Below are 15,210 nucleotides of genomic sequence, written 5' to 3' on the forward strand. Positions count from 1 at the left end.
ACTCCAGAGTTATTGAAGCGTGAAAGGTGGTCCCGCTGCGCATGGCATAGAGAACATTACCTAAACATGGATACCCACGCGTGTGACGGAGGGCCAAGATCCGCGGCTGAATATTAGATGAAATATTGGGCTACGGTCATTTCTGCTGCGTAATGTCATTTTTTTTTCGCCGTCTGCCCCGGTTACAAACACTTCCAATTCCCTTTGCTGTCCTCTTCTATAAGGGTTTACAGTTAATCAATTATTCAGAGATTGTATCGTTATGATTCAAAATGCATCAAGGTTTTTTTTTAAATCGCAAAAACGTCAGCCAGAGAGGACAAAAGCTTTCGTGAGCAGTGCACAGTTTACGCGCGTAAAAACAATCACATGAGCCTTAAATTCCTGTGCTAAGAACACATTTGGACATATTATTAAATATTAGCGTACAGTAGGCTAATAATAATAATGATAATAATAATAATAATAAAAAGAAGAACATGCATAATTATGAATATTATATATATGCATAATTACGCAGATTCTTATATATATATATATATATATATACATATATATATATATATATATATATACATATATATATATATATATATATATATATACACACACACACACACACACACATTAGCTTACATGTTTAATATCAACAAAATATCCACAGATATATTAGAAGAAATTCTACAGTTAATCCCACACGGGGTACACCTCTTTTGGTGCAATTCTTTGTTTTGTAATTAAAAAATTTTTTTTTTTAATTAATTAATTAATTTATTTTAACTGCCTTCCAAAGACTGGAAGCCAGTTCCAAAAGAATTACAGTACAAGGCACACGCAGGCTGTGTTCATACTGGCTTTGTGTGCCATCATACTGACTGAACTTGTAAATGAAGCGGGATCCGCACGCAGTGGGTAAATAAAACTGGTAATGGTTCGGAATAGCGCGTGGGTTTTCTTGACTCGACTGTTTTTTTCTAGAGAAGGTACGTGGACTCCCAAGCCACGTGCCTCGGACCAATAAACAGTGAGTAATTTGCATGAAGCTTCAGGTTTAGCATAAAACCACATTTGGAAGCCCGTGTGGGGAAGAATTTAGGGGATGCGATAGAGTGCTTAGGTTTTTAAAGAGCTTAATTAAATCAATTTTCATTTTGCAAGAATTATAAAAAATAAAATGAACAAAACAACAATTTAGGTAACAATTACAAAACCATTACAGATGAATTCCAGTCCATTTTAATTCTGGACATGTTCTTTTAAAATCAAGAGTATTTTTTTTTTCTTACAGCAGACTTCACTGAAAATTTCAGCATTTGGATAATCACCGAAATAACTTTAAAATCTTTGTTATTTATTTTACTGGGAAACTGTAATATGGGCAAAGCAAACATCGGGACGCTTATCATTTCAATTTATTTTGTAAAAATGTGCGCACGTTTTTCAACAACCGCCACTGATGAAACTTCATTCAGTAAGTACACGATTACACTGTCTAAGATTTGGACGACGTCAGAATTCAGTGCAGATTGTTACTGTGCAAAAGCGCGATTCGAAGGCTGTAACTACAACGGTTTTCTTGATTTGTACGCCCTCGAGCGGTAAAACGTTAACACTGCTCAGTCAGTCTGACGTTGGCCTCGTTAACGTGGGAAGCTACCATTTCTATTGCATTACATTTATTTAAGAGATGCTTTTATCCAAAGTGACGTACAATAAGTGAATACAGAAGGTCACCGGAACTACAAAACACAGGTCCGATAAGGTACAATACTCATTTTGTAACAGTTGTTCACAGCCATGAACACATTAAGTCCAGTTCACACAGTAAACATTACTCTCTGACCTAGCCTAAGTTAAGTCAAACCAGGAGGCATGACAAGCTACAACATCAAGATAATGATAGGAAGTACAATATAAGTGCTGGATGGAGGTACATGTCGCAAGAAAGTGGCACAGGTGGTAGATGTGTAACATGAATGTGCTATAGGAACAAAGGAGAGGGATTTCAGTGATAAAAATGATCCCAGATTGGGAGTGCCCTGCATAGTGGTTACAGTTAGTCCAGGTATAGTCTGAAGAGATGAGTCTTCAGACCACGGCTGAAGATGGGCAATGAGGGAGTGGTTCGTAGAGGAACAGGGAGTTCGTTCCGCCACTGGGGAGCTAGGGTGGAGAAGCTCCATGGTAGGGAGGAGTGAGAACCCTTTACCCGGATGGCAGCGGGTGCAAGTCGCAGAGCAGAGTGGTCGAGCTGGCGTGTAGGATTGAATCATGTCCTATAAGTAGGCGGGGACTGTCCTGTTGGCTGCAGTGTAGGCGAGGGTCAGGACTTTGAATCTGATCCTGGCAGCGACCGCTAGCCAGTGGAGTGACCTCAGCATGGGAGTGATGTGGGAGAACTTGGGAAGGTTGAAGACAAGCTGGGCAGCAGCTATTAATGACTTTACGAGTAGCCAAAATAAAATAAAGAAACTGAATGAAAATAATGAAGTTAAATAAAGCGGCTGAATAACAGAATACCTGTGTCCGTGGATCAGCAGTCTCGCGTAGCCAGACCCATCTCCACACTTCGTTTCAGCGCCGTGGATCAGCAGTCTCGCGTAGCCAGACCCGTCTCCACACTTTGTTTCAGCGCTGTGCCAGCGCTGGAGAAAGGTCTGGCTCAACCCATTGTCATTCCCCTATAGAGGAAAAAAATGCTCTGGCTTGTTTGTATTTCTTTAAACCAATCACAATCGTCTTGGGCGGCGCTAAGCCCAGGATGCAGCAACGGTGCCCTTGCAGAGTAGTGTCGGGGAGCAGCTGTTTTCTCGTCCGTGTCTGGATCTTGCTCGGCGTACGCTGCTGCTACCTGCATTGACTGCAGGGTTTAGCAACGGAGGCCGTGAAAATGGCAACACGCAGATACCGGAAGGGGAGGAAAATTCCGACTGAAATAGTCGGCCAATGGCAGGCTCATACGCACAGTCTACATCCTGTGAGTCAGACTAGTCGATCAGTTATTTCTCCCAGACGGTGCAGCGGCTGGAGATGTGCTGGCCTTGTTCTGCCGCTTCATATTATTTATTACCAATAGAGGGCAGTATTGCACTATCCAAGCACAAATCTGGAGGTCACCTCAGGTCATTAGATTTTAACTGGCATCCCATACCTGATACATGCCCTGTCACGACTTCCTCTTAAGCCATAAAAATGTGTATTTAGTTACTTATTCATAACTTCAGTGCTTTATAAATTTTAGGAAGATCAATGCTTTTCAAGTGTACTATTACTCCAGAAGGACCCCCTTGAAAATGAGATGCCACATCTCAAGGGGCTATCCTTTCAATAAATTCAAATTCAAATTACGCAAAATACTTGTCTGCGTTTTTTCCTTCTTTTGAACGTGTGCATTATTTATTATTTCATGGTCAAGGTGATAAGCGAATTTGCCTTCCGGAATAAGTAAAGTTCAAACTAACCTAAACGAACCCAAAAGGTAACACACAACATATGACTTATATTTTGTGCACAATTCAGTGTGACTCACACAACTCATCTCTCGGCTGGAGAAAGTGCAGCGGGCACGGCAGGACCAGGCACTGCTTCCATATACAGTCAAATGAGACAAAATGAACAATAAATTATGCATCTTATTTTTAAACATTTGTCACCCATATTTTTTGCACTTCCAGGCAACGGCACAGACTGGCTGAGGGACTACAGCGACATCCAATCAAAGTTCTCCCTGCGCACCTGTGACGGTCCGGATGAGGACCTGTGCTACCTGGTACCTGGTCACCCACACACCGCCCACGAGTGCCAGTTCCACGCCCACGCACGGACCTTCATGATAATTCACGGCTGGACGGTAAAAATCCCCTCGCTGTTGACTCACTCATTACACTAAAATTCACCAGTTGGCCCTTCTCAGCCATAGGAAGCTTCAAAGAGCTCAGCCAGCATAGCCTGGAGATAAGACAAAGCAGGACCTGGGGGGTTAGTATCTGTAGGGTGAATCTGTGTGTGTGTGTGTGTGTGTGTGTGTGTGCGTGTGTGTGGGTGTGTGTGTGTGTGTGTCTGTGTGTGTATGTGCGTGTGGGCGTGTCTGCCTGTATATGTATGTGTCAGAGGGGGTGTCCATGCCCCTGCCTCCTCTTTTTCACCAGTTAAAAAATATGCGGCTTTCTTTCAGTTTTCAGTTAAGTTTATGGGCAACTTGGAAGGAAGAAGGCTGTAGCATGGCGGCTGTGCTGGTGGAGGCTGTAACATGGCGGCTGTGCTGGTGCAGGCTGTAACATGGCGGCTGTGCTGGTGCAGGCTGTAACATGGCGGCTGTGCTGGTGCAGGCTGTAACATGGCAGCTGTGCTGGTGGAGGCTGTAACATGGCGGCTGTGCTGGTGGAGGCTGTAACATGGCGGCTGTGCTGGTGCAGGCTGCAACATGGCGGCTGTGCTGGTGCAGGCTATAACATAGCAGCTGTGCTGGTGCAGGCTGTAACATGGCGGCTGTGCTGGTGCAGGCTGTAACATGGCGGCTGTGCTGGTGCAGGCTGTAATATGGCAGCTGTGCTGGTGGAGGCTGTAACATGGCGGCTGTGCTGGTGCAGCCTGTAACATGGCGGCTGTGCTGCTGCAGGCTATAACATGGCGGCTGTGCTGCAGGTAACGGGGATGTTTGAGAGCTGGGTGTCCATGCTGGTGCAGGCTCTGTACGAGCGGGAGCCCCACGCTAACGTGCTGGTGGTGGACTGGCTGGACCGAGCCCGTCAGCACTACCCCACCTCCGCCGCCAACACCAAGCTGGTGGGCCGCGACGTCGCCAAGTTCATCAACTGGATGGAGGTGAGCACGCCGCCAGCAACCAATCACTGTACAGCAGTCTGTAAAATCCATTCCAACGACCAATCACTGTACAGCAGCCTGCAAAATCCAGTCCAACAACAAATTGCTGTACAGTAGTCTGTAAAATCCATTCCAACAACCAATCACTGTACAGCAGCCTGCAAAATCCATTCCAACAACCAATCACTAAGCTGACCTCTCGTCGCGTGTGCGGTCGTTTGGGAATGACCCCCAATTTAAGAGCGAGGCCTGAATTGTTCCCAGTACGAGAGTGGGGTGAATGTAAACGGTTTTGTTTTGCGGTACATTTAAGCGACACAGGCAGGAAAAGCTTTTTGTTTATATATAAATGGAGATGATTTTTTTTTTTTGCTTTAATAAGTCAGGAAGAAGTGATGTTGCTGTGCTGGATCTGCACCTGTAGGTGGAGCTACAGTACCCCCTGGAGATGGTGCACCTGCTGGGGTACAGTCTGGGGGCCCATGTGGCCGGCATCGCTGGAGATCTCTCCAAAAACAAGGTCTACAGGATCACAGGTCAGCAGCCAATCACTGCGCTAGAATTACACAACCACCAATCACTGCACCACAGCTGCAGGCCAGTGGCCAATCACTGTGCATGATTTACACAACCAACAATCACTGCACCACTGGCACAGGCCAGCAGCCAATCACTGTGCTAGAATTACACAACCACCAATCACTGCTGCACAGGCACAGGCCAGCGGCCAATCGTGGTACTGCAGTCTGTACAGTGGTCAGTATACAAGATTAGATCATTTAAAGTTAGAAAAAATGAGATAAGATCAGACTACCCTTTACAGTACATTTTGGAAATGTGTTTTCGGCTTCACCAAGAGGACACACATTCAATACATATATAACAGCTAATGCAACTTTTGCACATGCAAGAAGCTCTTTTAAGCCTTGCTAACCTTCTAGCTACCTAGCTGGCAAACTAAATTAAAACATTAGTATCTTTGGTTACCCTAGCTAAACATTTAATGAACCCATAAAGGAAATACATCCATTCCAGAATGCAACCGCGGCATGATATCAATTGCACAGATTTAACAGAAAATGCAGCTGTTCAGCACGCAACAGACATGAGCCCGAGCTTTCCCTGGCCACTGGCTTAATCAGCTACAGCTACAGTCAGCACCTAACGGCAGCAGGGCTGAACACAGTACAGCGACGCGAGAGCAGGCTTTACACTGCATAGTTTGCACTGACCATACGCTAACGGTTATCGATATAACACGTTTATAAGTGGAAGTTACTAACATGTGCTCGACTGCCTACCTGCCTAACCGGCCAGCGTCTGTTTTCTGTCTTCAAGTTTTTAGAAGTGAATCCTTACAATAATCCTTACAATAATTATGACAACTGTTTTACGAATATATCAGATCGCCAGGGGGGAAATAAAACCAAAAGACATACAAAAATACACCCCTGTATTCAGTCTGGCCGGGTGAATTCAGACAGCCTTACTGAATAAAACTGCGATTAACCCATCAGATTTGAACAGTGTGGCGTGGGCAGGTACAGGTAGCTTTGCGAGGCGGCTTGTAGAAACAGGCTTTACTGGAGTACGGGTGCCTGTGCGCGCGTGCAGAACGGGAGCGCTGGACCTGGACTGTTCTCCCATCGCTTTGAAATTAGTCCGTGCGTAACGTTGTATTGACATAACACGTAAGTATATGTTTCACCTGTCCCCAATTTTGGGGGGAATGTGAAAGTATTAACACATGCTGGTTGCTCTGCTTAAGTGCTTCTGATTTAGCATGTGACCCAGCCTAATTGTAGATGCTGTTTCCATGCCTTTAGACACCGTTTCCATGGTTGCGATGCTGTTTCCATGGTTGCGATGCTGTTTCCATGGTTGCGATGCTGTATCCATGGTTGCGATGCCCTCTTCTCTGTGCCCTGTTGCCAGGTCTGGACCCTGCTGGCCCGGGGTTCGAGCATGCTGACGCGCAGAGCTCCCTCTCCCCGGATGATGCCGAATTTGTGGACGTCCTGCACACGAACACGAGGGGGTCCCCCGGGCGCAGCATCGGGATCCAGCGGCCCGTGGGGCACGTGGACATCTACCCCAACGGCGGGACGTCCCAGCCTGGCTGCGATCTACAAAGCGCCATGCTGAAGATCGCCATGTCCGGCATCCAGAGTGAGCCTCCGCCACCTTCATCCCAGCCCCCTCCTCCTCCTCCTGCAGCGCCACCACTTCCTCATGCGCCTGGTTTTATTGTCTTTAGCTAAACGGACTGAACGGTGTTATGAAGCAGCGCTCAGGGCTGCAGTGTGAGGAGTGCTCAGGGCTGCAGTGTGAGGAGTGCTCAGGGCTGCAGTGTGAGGAGTGCTCAGGGCTGCAGTGTGAGGAGTGCTCAGAGCTGCAGTGTGAGGAGTGCTTGGGGCTGCAGTGTGAGGAGTGCTCAGGGCTGCAGTGTGAGGAGTGCTCAGGGCTGCAGTGTGAGGAGTGCTCAGGGGTGCAGTGTGAGGAGTGCTCAGGGCTGCAGTGTGAGGAGTGCTCAGGGCTGCAGTGTGAGGAGTGCTCAGGGGTGCAGTGTGAGGAGTGCTCAGGGCTGCAGTGTGAGGAATGCTCAGGGCTGCAGTGTGAGGAGTGCTCAGAGCTGCAGTGTGAGGAGTGCTCAGGGGTGCAGTGTGAGGAGTGCTCAGGGCTGCAGTGTGAGGCAGAACAGTGTGCAGGTCAAGCAGGGCTCATTTCTCTGTCAGTTGTGAAGTGCACAGTTTAAATCATGGCTTCCCTCTCTTTGTCTCTCTTACTTCCCTTCTCCCTCTCCCCCTCTCGCCCTCCCTCCCTCTCCGTCCCTCCCTCGCTTCCTCTCTTTCTCTCCATCCATCTCTCTCCCCCTCTTTCCCTCTTTCTGCCTCCATTCCCTCTCCCTCCCTCCCTCTCTCCCCCTCTCCCTCCCTCTCTCCCTCCCTCTCTGCCCTCCCTCCCTTCCCTCCCTCCCTCCCTCCCTTCCCTCCCTCCCTCCCTCCCTCTCTGCCCTCCCTCCCCCTCTCTCTGCAGATGTGAATCAGTTAATGAAGTGTTCCCATGAGCGCTCAGTGCTCCTGTTTTTCGACTCGCTGCTGAACTCTGAGCAGCAGAGCACGGCGTTCCTCTGCAGCTCCAGGGAGACCTTCAGCCGCGGCCTGTGTCTCAGCTGCCGTGGCAACCGCTGCGCCAAGCTGGGCTACGGCGCCCGGCCGGTCCGCGCCCGCCGGAGCCTCACCATGTACCTGCACACCCGCGGGGTCATGCCCTACAAAGGTGAGCCACGGGCGGGGTCATGCCCTACAAAGGTGAGCCGTGGGCGGGGCTGGGCGGGGTCATGCCCTACAAAGGTGAGCCGTGGGCGGGGTCACGCCCTACAAAGGTGAGCCGCGGGCGGAGTCATGCCCTACAAAGGTGAGCCCGGCTGTCAGTCAGAACGTCACCGTGGCAACACTGAGCTTCACAGACACATAGAACCCTGCGCTTCTGATAATCTGCGAAAGAAAAGATTGCAAACACATAAAATGACAAGGGGACAAAAAAATGGCTGTATTGCCATTGCTAGAGTTTTTCTTTTAGTGTTTTGACTAGTGGCCCAGTGGTCTGATTTTCATGTTTATTTCTCTCTCTCTCTCTCTCCCCCCCTCTTTCTCTGCCTCTGTCAGTTTTTCACTTCCAGGTGAAAGTACATTTCTTCAGCCATTTCTTTGAGAGGTACCAAACACACCTATTCAATACTCGTGTGCTTATTCAAATGATGGTTTGTGTGTACTGTATTGACGCAAAAACAATTTTTTAAAAGAGTTTGAAGAGTTTTGCAAGAATTGTTTGCTTTTGCAAGAGATGTATAATGTTTTGCTGGTTTGGTGTAAGGTTTTGTGGTTAGTGCGCAGAGTTTTGCAAAAATAGCCTATAGTTTCAAAGATAGTGCCTAAGCAATCAGAAAAAACTGTAAAAGCTTGAGGACCATTCTGTCATTGAACAATGAGCTGGTGATTCTTTATTAGAAATGTTAAATATGCACTGATAGTGCAAAGTCACTTCAGTGACAAGCAGGTGCTGTAGATGTGGTGCAAGAATTGGTACCAGCGTTCTCCTGCTGCATGCCAGCCAGCATGAGAATGGTTCCGGATGGAAAATCTAAATTATTATGCTACACCAAACAACTTAATATATTAGGCTATTATTATAATTGTTACAATAATGAAGTTTAACACAATAATCGCAAAAGCGTGCCAGAATTAAATGAATGGATGGATTTTGGGTTATAAAAAAATCAAGTGTCCGTGTGCAGTAACAGTCGTTGGCAATAATCAGTTGTGGTGTTCTCATACAGCCACTAGAGGGCGCTGCAGGGTAATTCAGTTTAGCGTCGCGGTTGCATTGCTGGGAGATCGTGTCACATAAAGTGAACTGCAGCACAGTTCGTACATGTTTCTGGCATGGCGTCGACTCAGATTAAATCAATTTTATGTGTTTATCCCTTTAATGCAGAGAACTGTCAGAAAGAGGCTCAACGGAGAGGCAGAAACCGAGCAGAAGAGCAAAAACCAGGCCTGAACCCCCAAAAGCAAGCACATGAGTGGGGACAAAAACCCTCAAACGATGGCGAGAAAAAACTCCCTGATGGGAAGAAATCTCGGGACTCGGGAGGAACCCTGCTGAAAAATCCAGCTTAAACCGGCCTAAACTGGTTAAGCTGGTCTAAGCTGTGTTTTAGACACTTTTAGCTGGTCATCCAGCTGTTCACCCGCTGACCTGCCTATATGGTCAGCAGGTCCACCAGTTTGACCACCAGCTTGCTGTACCAGCTTAACCAGCTTTGACAAGCTAGAGACCAGCTTCGTCAAGCTAGAGACCAGCTTTGACCAGCCACAGACCAGCTATGAACAGCTAGATGTGTCGAAAACACTTAAACCTTAAATCTTAAACCACCTTAAACCAGCTTAGAGTTTTGCTGTAATTTTCAGCTGGGAACCCAGCTATAGGGAGGAGCCCATCGTTCACTGGCCGAAGTATCGCTGGTCTGACCAATAATATCATTAGTGGATAGCAAGTTACAACTTTCCTGGTGTTGACTGGTATTTATTTTATATACCGGTGTGTTTATTTAGGTTCTCTGTGACAGTAAGCTGCTTAAGTTCTTGGCTCTGCCAGCTCGTGAGGTAACATTAAGTTGGGTTAGGTCAGCTAGCTAACTCGCGGCTTTGGTTCAAAGCCAAAGCTAAACTTCCAAAACTGTTACCTTGAGGGTCACGTTGTTGGATGAAAATGGCAAACGAATGATATTAGCTAATTTCACGTTAATATTTATTATCAGATAGTTGTGTTGGGCACAGAAACAAGAAGAAACCACTCAGCAGACAGTGCAGAACTTGTGTCTCATACTGTATTTCATCTACACTACTGCAGATGAATGTCATTGCTTCAACTGTGCATATTTTAGCCCCATTCTGATCTGCTAATATTGAGCCCAAACATAATCCCATACAGAATATGAAATAAGTACTGCTGGGTCACAGGAGTTCAGCATCACAAAACAATAAATGACAACAGCAAAACATCTGATGTTTTCATAATTCAGGTTTAATTCACACTGAATATTGTCTGAAAATACAAAAGAAATGTAGCAACAGGTTCAAACAAAACAATCACGATAAAACAAAATAAGGAAACTGAACCCATCATTGTTTACCATAATGAAAGTAAATAAGTACACTGCAGTGATCATTCTGCATTCTCCCTATCAGCTGCATTTCCCCACAGAAATTTCACATTTGAAAATTAATGAAAGCAACTGTAAGAACTAGTAAAATACACAATTAACTTGAGGAGTTTGCCACTGGCTTCTTTTATACAAAGATGCAGATACAGGAGACATAATTATTATTTCAAAAGCATTTTACCTGGCCATCTTCTGCCAGTATCACACTCTTAATGTCATATTCATGTTTTATTCATCAAAAGGTCACATAAGCCGCGTTTCCACCAAAATTACCCGGAACTTTCAGTCCCAGGAACGACTTTACCAGGAACTAAAAGGTTCCTTCAGCCAATGGTTGTCTGCGTTTCCACCGGGGTCTAAAGTACCGCGAAGATTAGGCAAATTAGCCCACTGACGTTGTCGTCGGTCCATCTGTCATATGATTTCTTCTGTAACCCCATACTACCACCGAAGTAGCCTACATTATTTTCTAATAACCGGGACAGCCCGGAGGGGTTTATTCCACTTATATACAACGGGTTACCAACAATGACTATATATGGTTACTTTTGTATTTATTGATTTTCATATATCCTGTCAAACACATTCATTAACAGCAGAAAACATGCACACGTTGTAAACAATTTGCTGTTTTATTACTTTCTCGTCGTCAATTCCATATAGGCTAATCGCAAAATGACAAGAATAGAACGAAAACTCGGACTTGCGTGAAAATGTAAATTAGTAGTGGTACAGCCACCGTTTGCTTTCCTTCGAAGTTACTGCTAGCCGAGCAGCGAAGTGTGCCCTCCAGATGCGAACCATGCACCATAAATGAGTCCATAGTCTTCCTGGTCTTTTCGTGGAATTGAAAAATGGCAGTAAAATTGAGTAAAATTACGGCAGTCTGAAAAAGCTAAAGGGAAGATTACTAGAATTAACCTGTTATTTTACCCGGATAAAAAGTGCGGAAGGTGATTTCCAGTTTGCTTGTACTGTATCACCAATGTTAATTATGCAGAGCTACCGCATACCTCACATAACTGTATCAAACGTTTTGAGTCAATTACAACGGGCTAACAAAGAAAATCCGGAAGAAAATATTCAGCAACCGAATTAATCCGTTTGAATGTTTTGGTAGCCTACGTAATATGCTGCCCCAGCACGAATGCTTAGCATTTTATAAAACGAATACTAAAGCAAGAAAAGAACAGAAGAGCACACGTTATAATTCCAAGACGTTGACAGGCTATAACCAAAAGTAGGCTACTGCGCCGCATAACATACAAGTTTGATTTGAAGTTATTATGAAAATAAATTGGTTTGCCGCTGCATATTTTCAAACATGGCGGGTAATGGCGGAAAATAAATACAACACAAATGCTACGAGTACTCGACCAATCAGAAATGTTCAGCGCTGCAAGCTCCACCCAAAAGGTTCCTGTACTTTCGGAAAGTACTACCCCCCGAGCAGGAACGTTTTGGGGGGTAAAACAAAGCCCCCAGAACTAAATTTAGACCCTAGTTCCTGCGGTGGAAACGCACTGAGTTCCTCAAAAGGTTCCTAGTTCCGGGGTATAGTTCCTGCGGTGGAAACGCGGCTATACATTCATTGTACATTTACAATATAATTTTATTATAATGCAAAAAAATCATATTCGTATAGCTAAAAGTGCTTTGCTGGTACCTGCTAAAAGGTTATATTAAGGCTTTAAGCTGCACTGAGGTTAATATTGGGTACAGCAGAAATTGTAGTGGTTAGGCATCGGCCAATGGTGGCTGGGTGTACATACAAGTGTGCTGAAATATGTGTGTGTGTCTGTGTGTGTGTGTGTGTGTGGGGGGGGGATGTGTGTGTGTGAGTGTGTGCGGGGATGTGTGTGTGTCTGTGTGTCTGTGTGTGGGGATGTGTGTGTGTGTGTATGGGGATGTGTGTGTGTGTGTGTGTCTGTGGGGATGTGTGTGTGTGTGGGTTGCGTGTGGGTATGAGAGAGAACGTGTGTGGAAGTTAGAGAATGTGTGTGTGTGTGTGTGTGTGTGTGTATCTGTGAGTGTGTATGAGTGCATGAGACTGTGAAGGTGTGTGTATAAGAATGTTCATGAGTGGGATTGAGTGCTTGGGTGCAAGTGTGTGGGAGTGTGTGCGCATTTTATGAGTGTGTGTGTGTTTATATATGTAGGTGATGAAAAGTGTGTGCGTGGGTTTGAGATTGTGTGTGCATGTTTGTAAGAGAGTGTGTGCGAGACAGTGTGTGTGAGAGTGATTGCGCGTGTGTGTGTGTGCATGAGAGAGTGTGCGTGCATTTTGTGTGAGAATGTATGTGTGTGTGTGAGAGAGTGCGTGCGTGTGCGTGCAAGAGAGAGTATGTGTGTATGAGATTGTGTGTGTGTGTGTGTGCGTGAGAGAGTGTGTGTGTGTATAAGAGAGACTGTGCATGTGTGCTTGTTTGAGTGTTTGTTTGCCTGCATGTGCGCGTGTGTGAGTTGGTGTAAGAGTGAGAGTGTATGGGTATTAGTATGTATGTGCGTGAATGGGAGGGTGTGTGTGTGTGCATGTGTGGGTGAACATGAGAGTGTGTGTGCATGTTTGTGGGTATGTGTGTGTGCATACATGTGGGAGTGTGTGTCCGTATGTGTGAGTGTCTTTGTGTGTATGCGTATGAGAGTCCGTGTGCGTGTTTGTGAGTGTTTGGGTGCGTGCTCATGAGTGTGTGTGTGTGTGTGTATATATGTGTGTGTCTGTGTCTCTACTCCAGTTGGCAGAGGGACACTGATGAGGAGTCATACACTGCAAATCCAGCACAGAGGGGTGTGTGTTCAGGGAAATGTGTGTGGGTTCTGTGCAGGACGGTCAGTGTGTTAGTGTCAGAGACGCTGTAGAAGGACAGAGTGCCGGCCGGAGGGTCCACACACACTCCTACCCTGTACACACACACTCCTCTACCATCATCATCATCACCCACTCCTGCTCTGCGGTAGGGGGAGGGGGCAGGTATGTCTGTCTTGTTGTCATTGTGGTAGAAAATGTATCTGAGTCCATTAAAGCGTTTACGGAACAGGAGACAACAGGCATTTTTACATGTAAACGTAGAGTCAGCATAAAATCCTTTCCTGCTGATTCCTTTATCTGTCACTGCTATATCAACCTCTCCCCTCTCAGACACACTGAACTCAGCCTCCCAGTAACAGCGCTCACACACACTCTCTCTGCACAAAACCTGGGGCCGTAACTCAAATCTCTCTGGATGATCAGGATATGGCTCCTCTCTCCCCGGTGTGTGTGTCACCCTCCTGTTCCCCTCAGACAGAGACAGCTCTCTGTACGCTGTGTTTGGATCCAGTGTGAGCTGACAGCCGTCTGCACATCAGAGACATTAATGAGATTAATGATCATTATTAATATTCACCTCATTATGTTTGTGAGAGACAAAGAGCTGGGACAGTACCTGTGTGTGTGTGTGTGTGTGTGTCTGTGTACATGTGTTTCTGTTTGTGTGTAAAGTCTCTCACACACACAGAGCAGTGTGTTTATCTATGGAAAGTGTTCTGTGTCGATACACACTCACATTTCCTGGGTCCTGATTTGGTCCTGTTCTCTCCTCCATGGTCCACACTGTAAGAACAGCAGAACAGAATTCTGAATTTTAACCATCCTTTATTTCCACTCTTAACACACCAATGACATCACATAAATAAAACAAAGACACAATAAAACACAAAACCAATATCATATGAAAAACACAAATCTGTCACAAAGAAAACCTATTCCATTCCCTCACCCTATTCCATGTGCAAATATAGCTCCCCTCCCTCCACTGAACATAAAACACCCTTATAACACACACACACTGTGAAACACACTCAAGCTCTCCATTGCTTTGTAATACCGAAACTCCATCATCACTGTATCCCTGATCAGACCCCCAACTACAACAACCACATCTTGCCTGTCCCCTCCACCAATCAGATTTGTCCCACTTGATGAAACTGCCATTTTCACCCCAAAATGAAATTAATGAGCTGGCACTGATATGTCTTTGTATGGGAAAGGATAAAAATCTCACTTTAAATGTTTCCCCCAGAAACCAAAATAAACCTCCCAAAAAAGAAGAGAGGCTGAAATCTGGCACACCCCGAAAAAGAATAATAAACAGTTTCTCTCTCCATGCAGAATGGACAATGGCGGGATCCTGCCGGGTTCATCACAGAAATAAAACTATTTACTGCAGTGATCCTGTGCAGCACCCTCCACTGTAGATCCCCAACCTTCTAGACTAACGGCAGTTTGTACAGTGTCATCCAGCGTGTGTGTGTGTGTGTGTGTGTGTGTGTGAGTGAGTGTGAGTGAGTGTGCGTGTGTATGTGAGTGTGTGAGAGTGTGTGTGTGTGTGAGGTGCAGTGTGGAAACTCTCTGTACTTACAGCAGTGTGAGTGTGTCCAGTTTAGCAGCAGACAGCGCTCTCACTCCTGAGTCTCCTGGGTGATTGTATCTCAGGTCCAGCTCTCTCAGGTGTGTGTGTGTAAGAGTGTGTGTGTGTGTGTGTCTGTGTGTGAGGTGCAGTGTGGAAACTCTCAGTACTTACAGCAGTGTGAGTGTGTCCAGTTTAGCAGCAGACAGCGCTCTCACTCCTGAGTCTCCGGGGTGATTGTATCTCAGGTCCAGCTCTCTCATGTGTGAG

At 46.0% G+C, this 15,210-nt stretch overlaps 1 protein-coding gene across 2 annotated transcripts; it reads left to right on the plus strand.

Moving 5' to 3' along the window:
• The first annotated feature begins 1,380 nt into the window (after positions 1–1,380).
• LOC118228901 (lipoprotein lipase-like) lies at positions 1,381–9,021 on the plus strand. 2 transcript variants are annotated; one of them, XM_035420474.1, is made up of 7 exons: positions 1,381–1,471; positions 3,675–3,850; positions 4,645–4,824; positions 5,249–5,360; positions 6,760–6,993; positions 7,861–8,103; positions 8,493–9,021. In XM_035420474.1, the coding sequence occupies exons 1-7, from the start codon at positions 1,426–1,428 to the stop codon at positions 8,624–8,626; spliced, it is 1,125 nt and encodes a 374-aa protein (XP_035276365.1). In that variant the 5' UTR covers positions 1,381–1,425; the 3' UTR covers positions 8,627–9,021. The 2 variants fall into 2 exon arrangements, with proteins under 2 accessions (XP_035276365.1, XP_035276363.1); XM_035420472.1 differs by lacking the exon at positions 1,381–1,471 and having other exon boundaries at positions 3,218–3,850.
• Positions 9,022–15,210: the final 6,189 nt, after the last annotated feature.

This window comes from Anguilla anguilla, chromosome 6 (genome assembly GCF_013347855.1).
Source record: "Anguilla anguilla isolate fAngAng1 chromosome 6, fAngAng1.pri, whole genome shotgun sequence".
NCBI lineage: Eukaryota > Metazoa > Chordata > Actinopteri > Anguilliformes > Anguillidae > Anguilla > Anguilla anguilla.

Coding starts and splice junctions, on each gene's coding strand:
- LOC118228901 (XM_035420472.1), top strand. CDS start 3,626: ATGCATCTTATTTTTAAACATTTGTCACCCATATTTTTTGCACTTCCA. Junction 4,825..5,248: donor AGTTCATCAACTGGATGGAG/GTGAGCACGCCG, acceptor CTGCACCTGTAG/GTGGAGCTACAGTACCCCCT. Junction 6,994..7,860: donor CGCCATGTCCGGCATCCAGA/GTGAGCCTCCGC, acceptor CTCTCTCTGCAG/ATGTGAATCAGTTAATGAAG.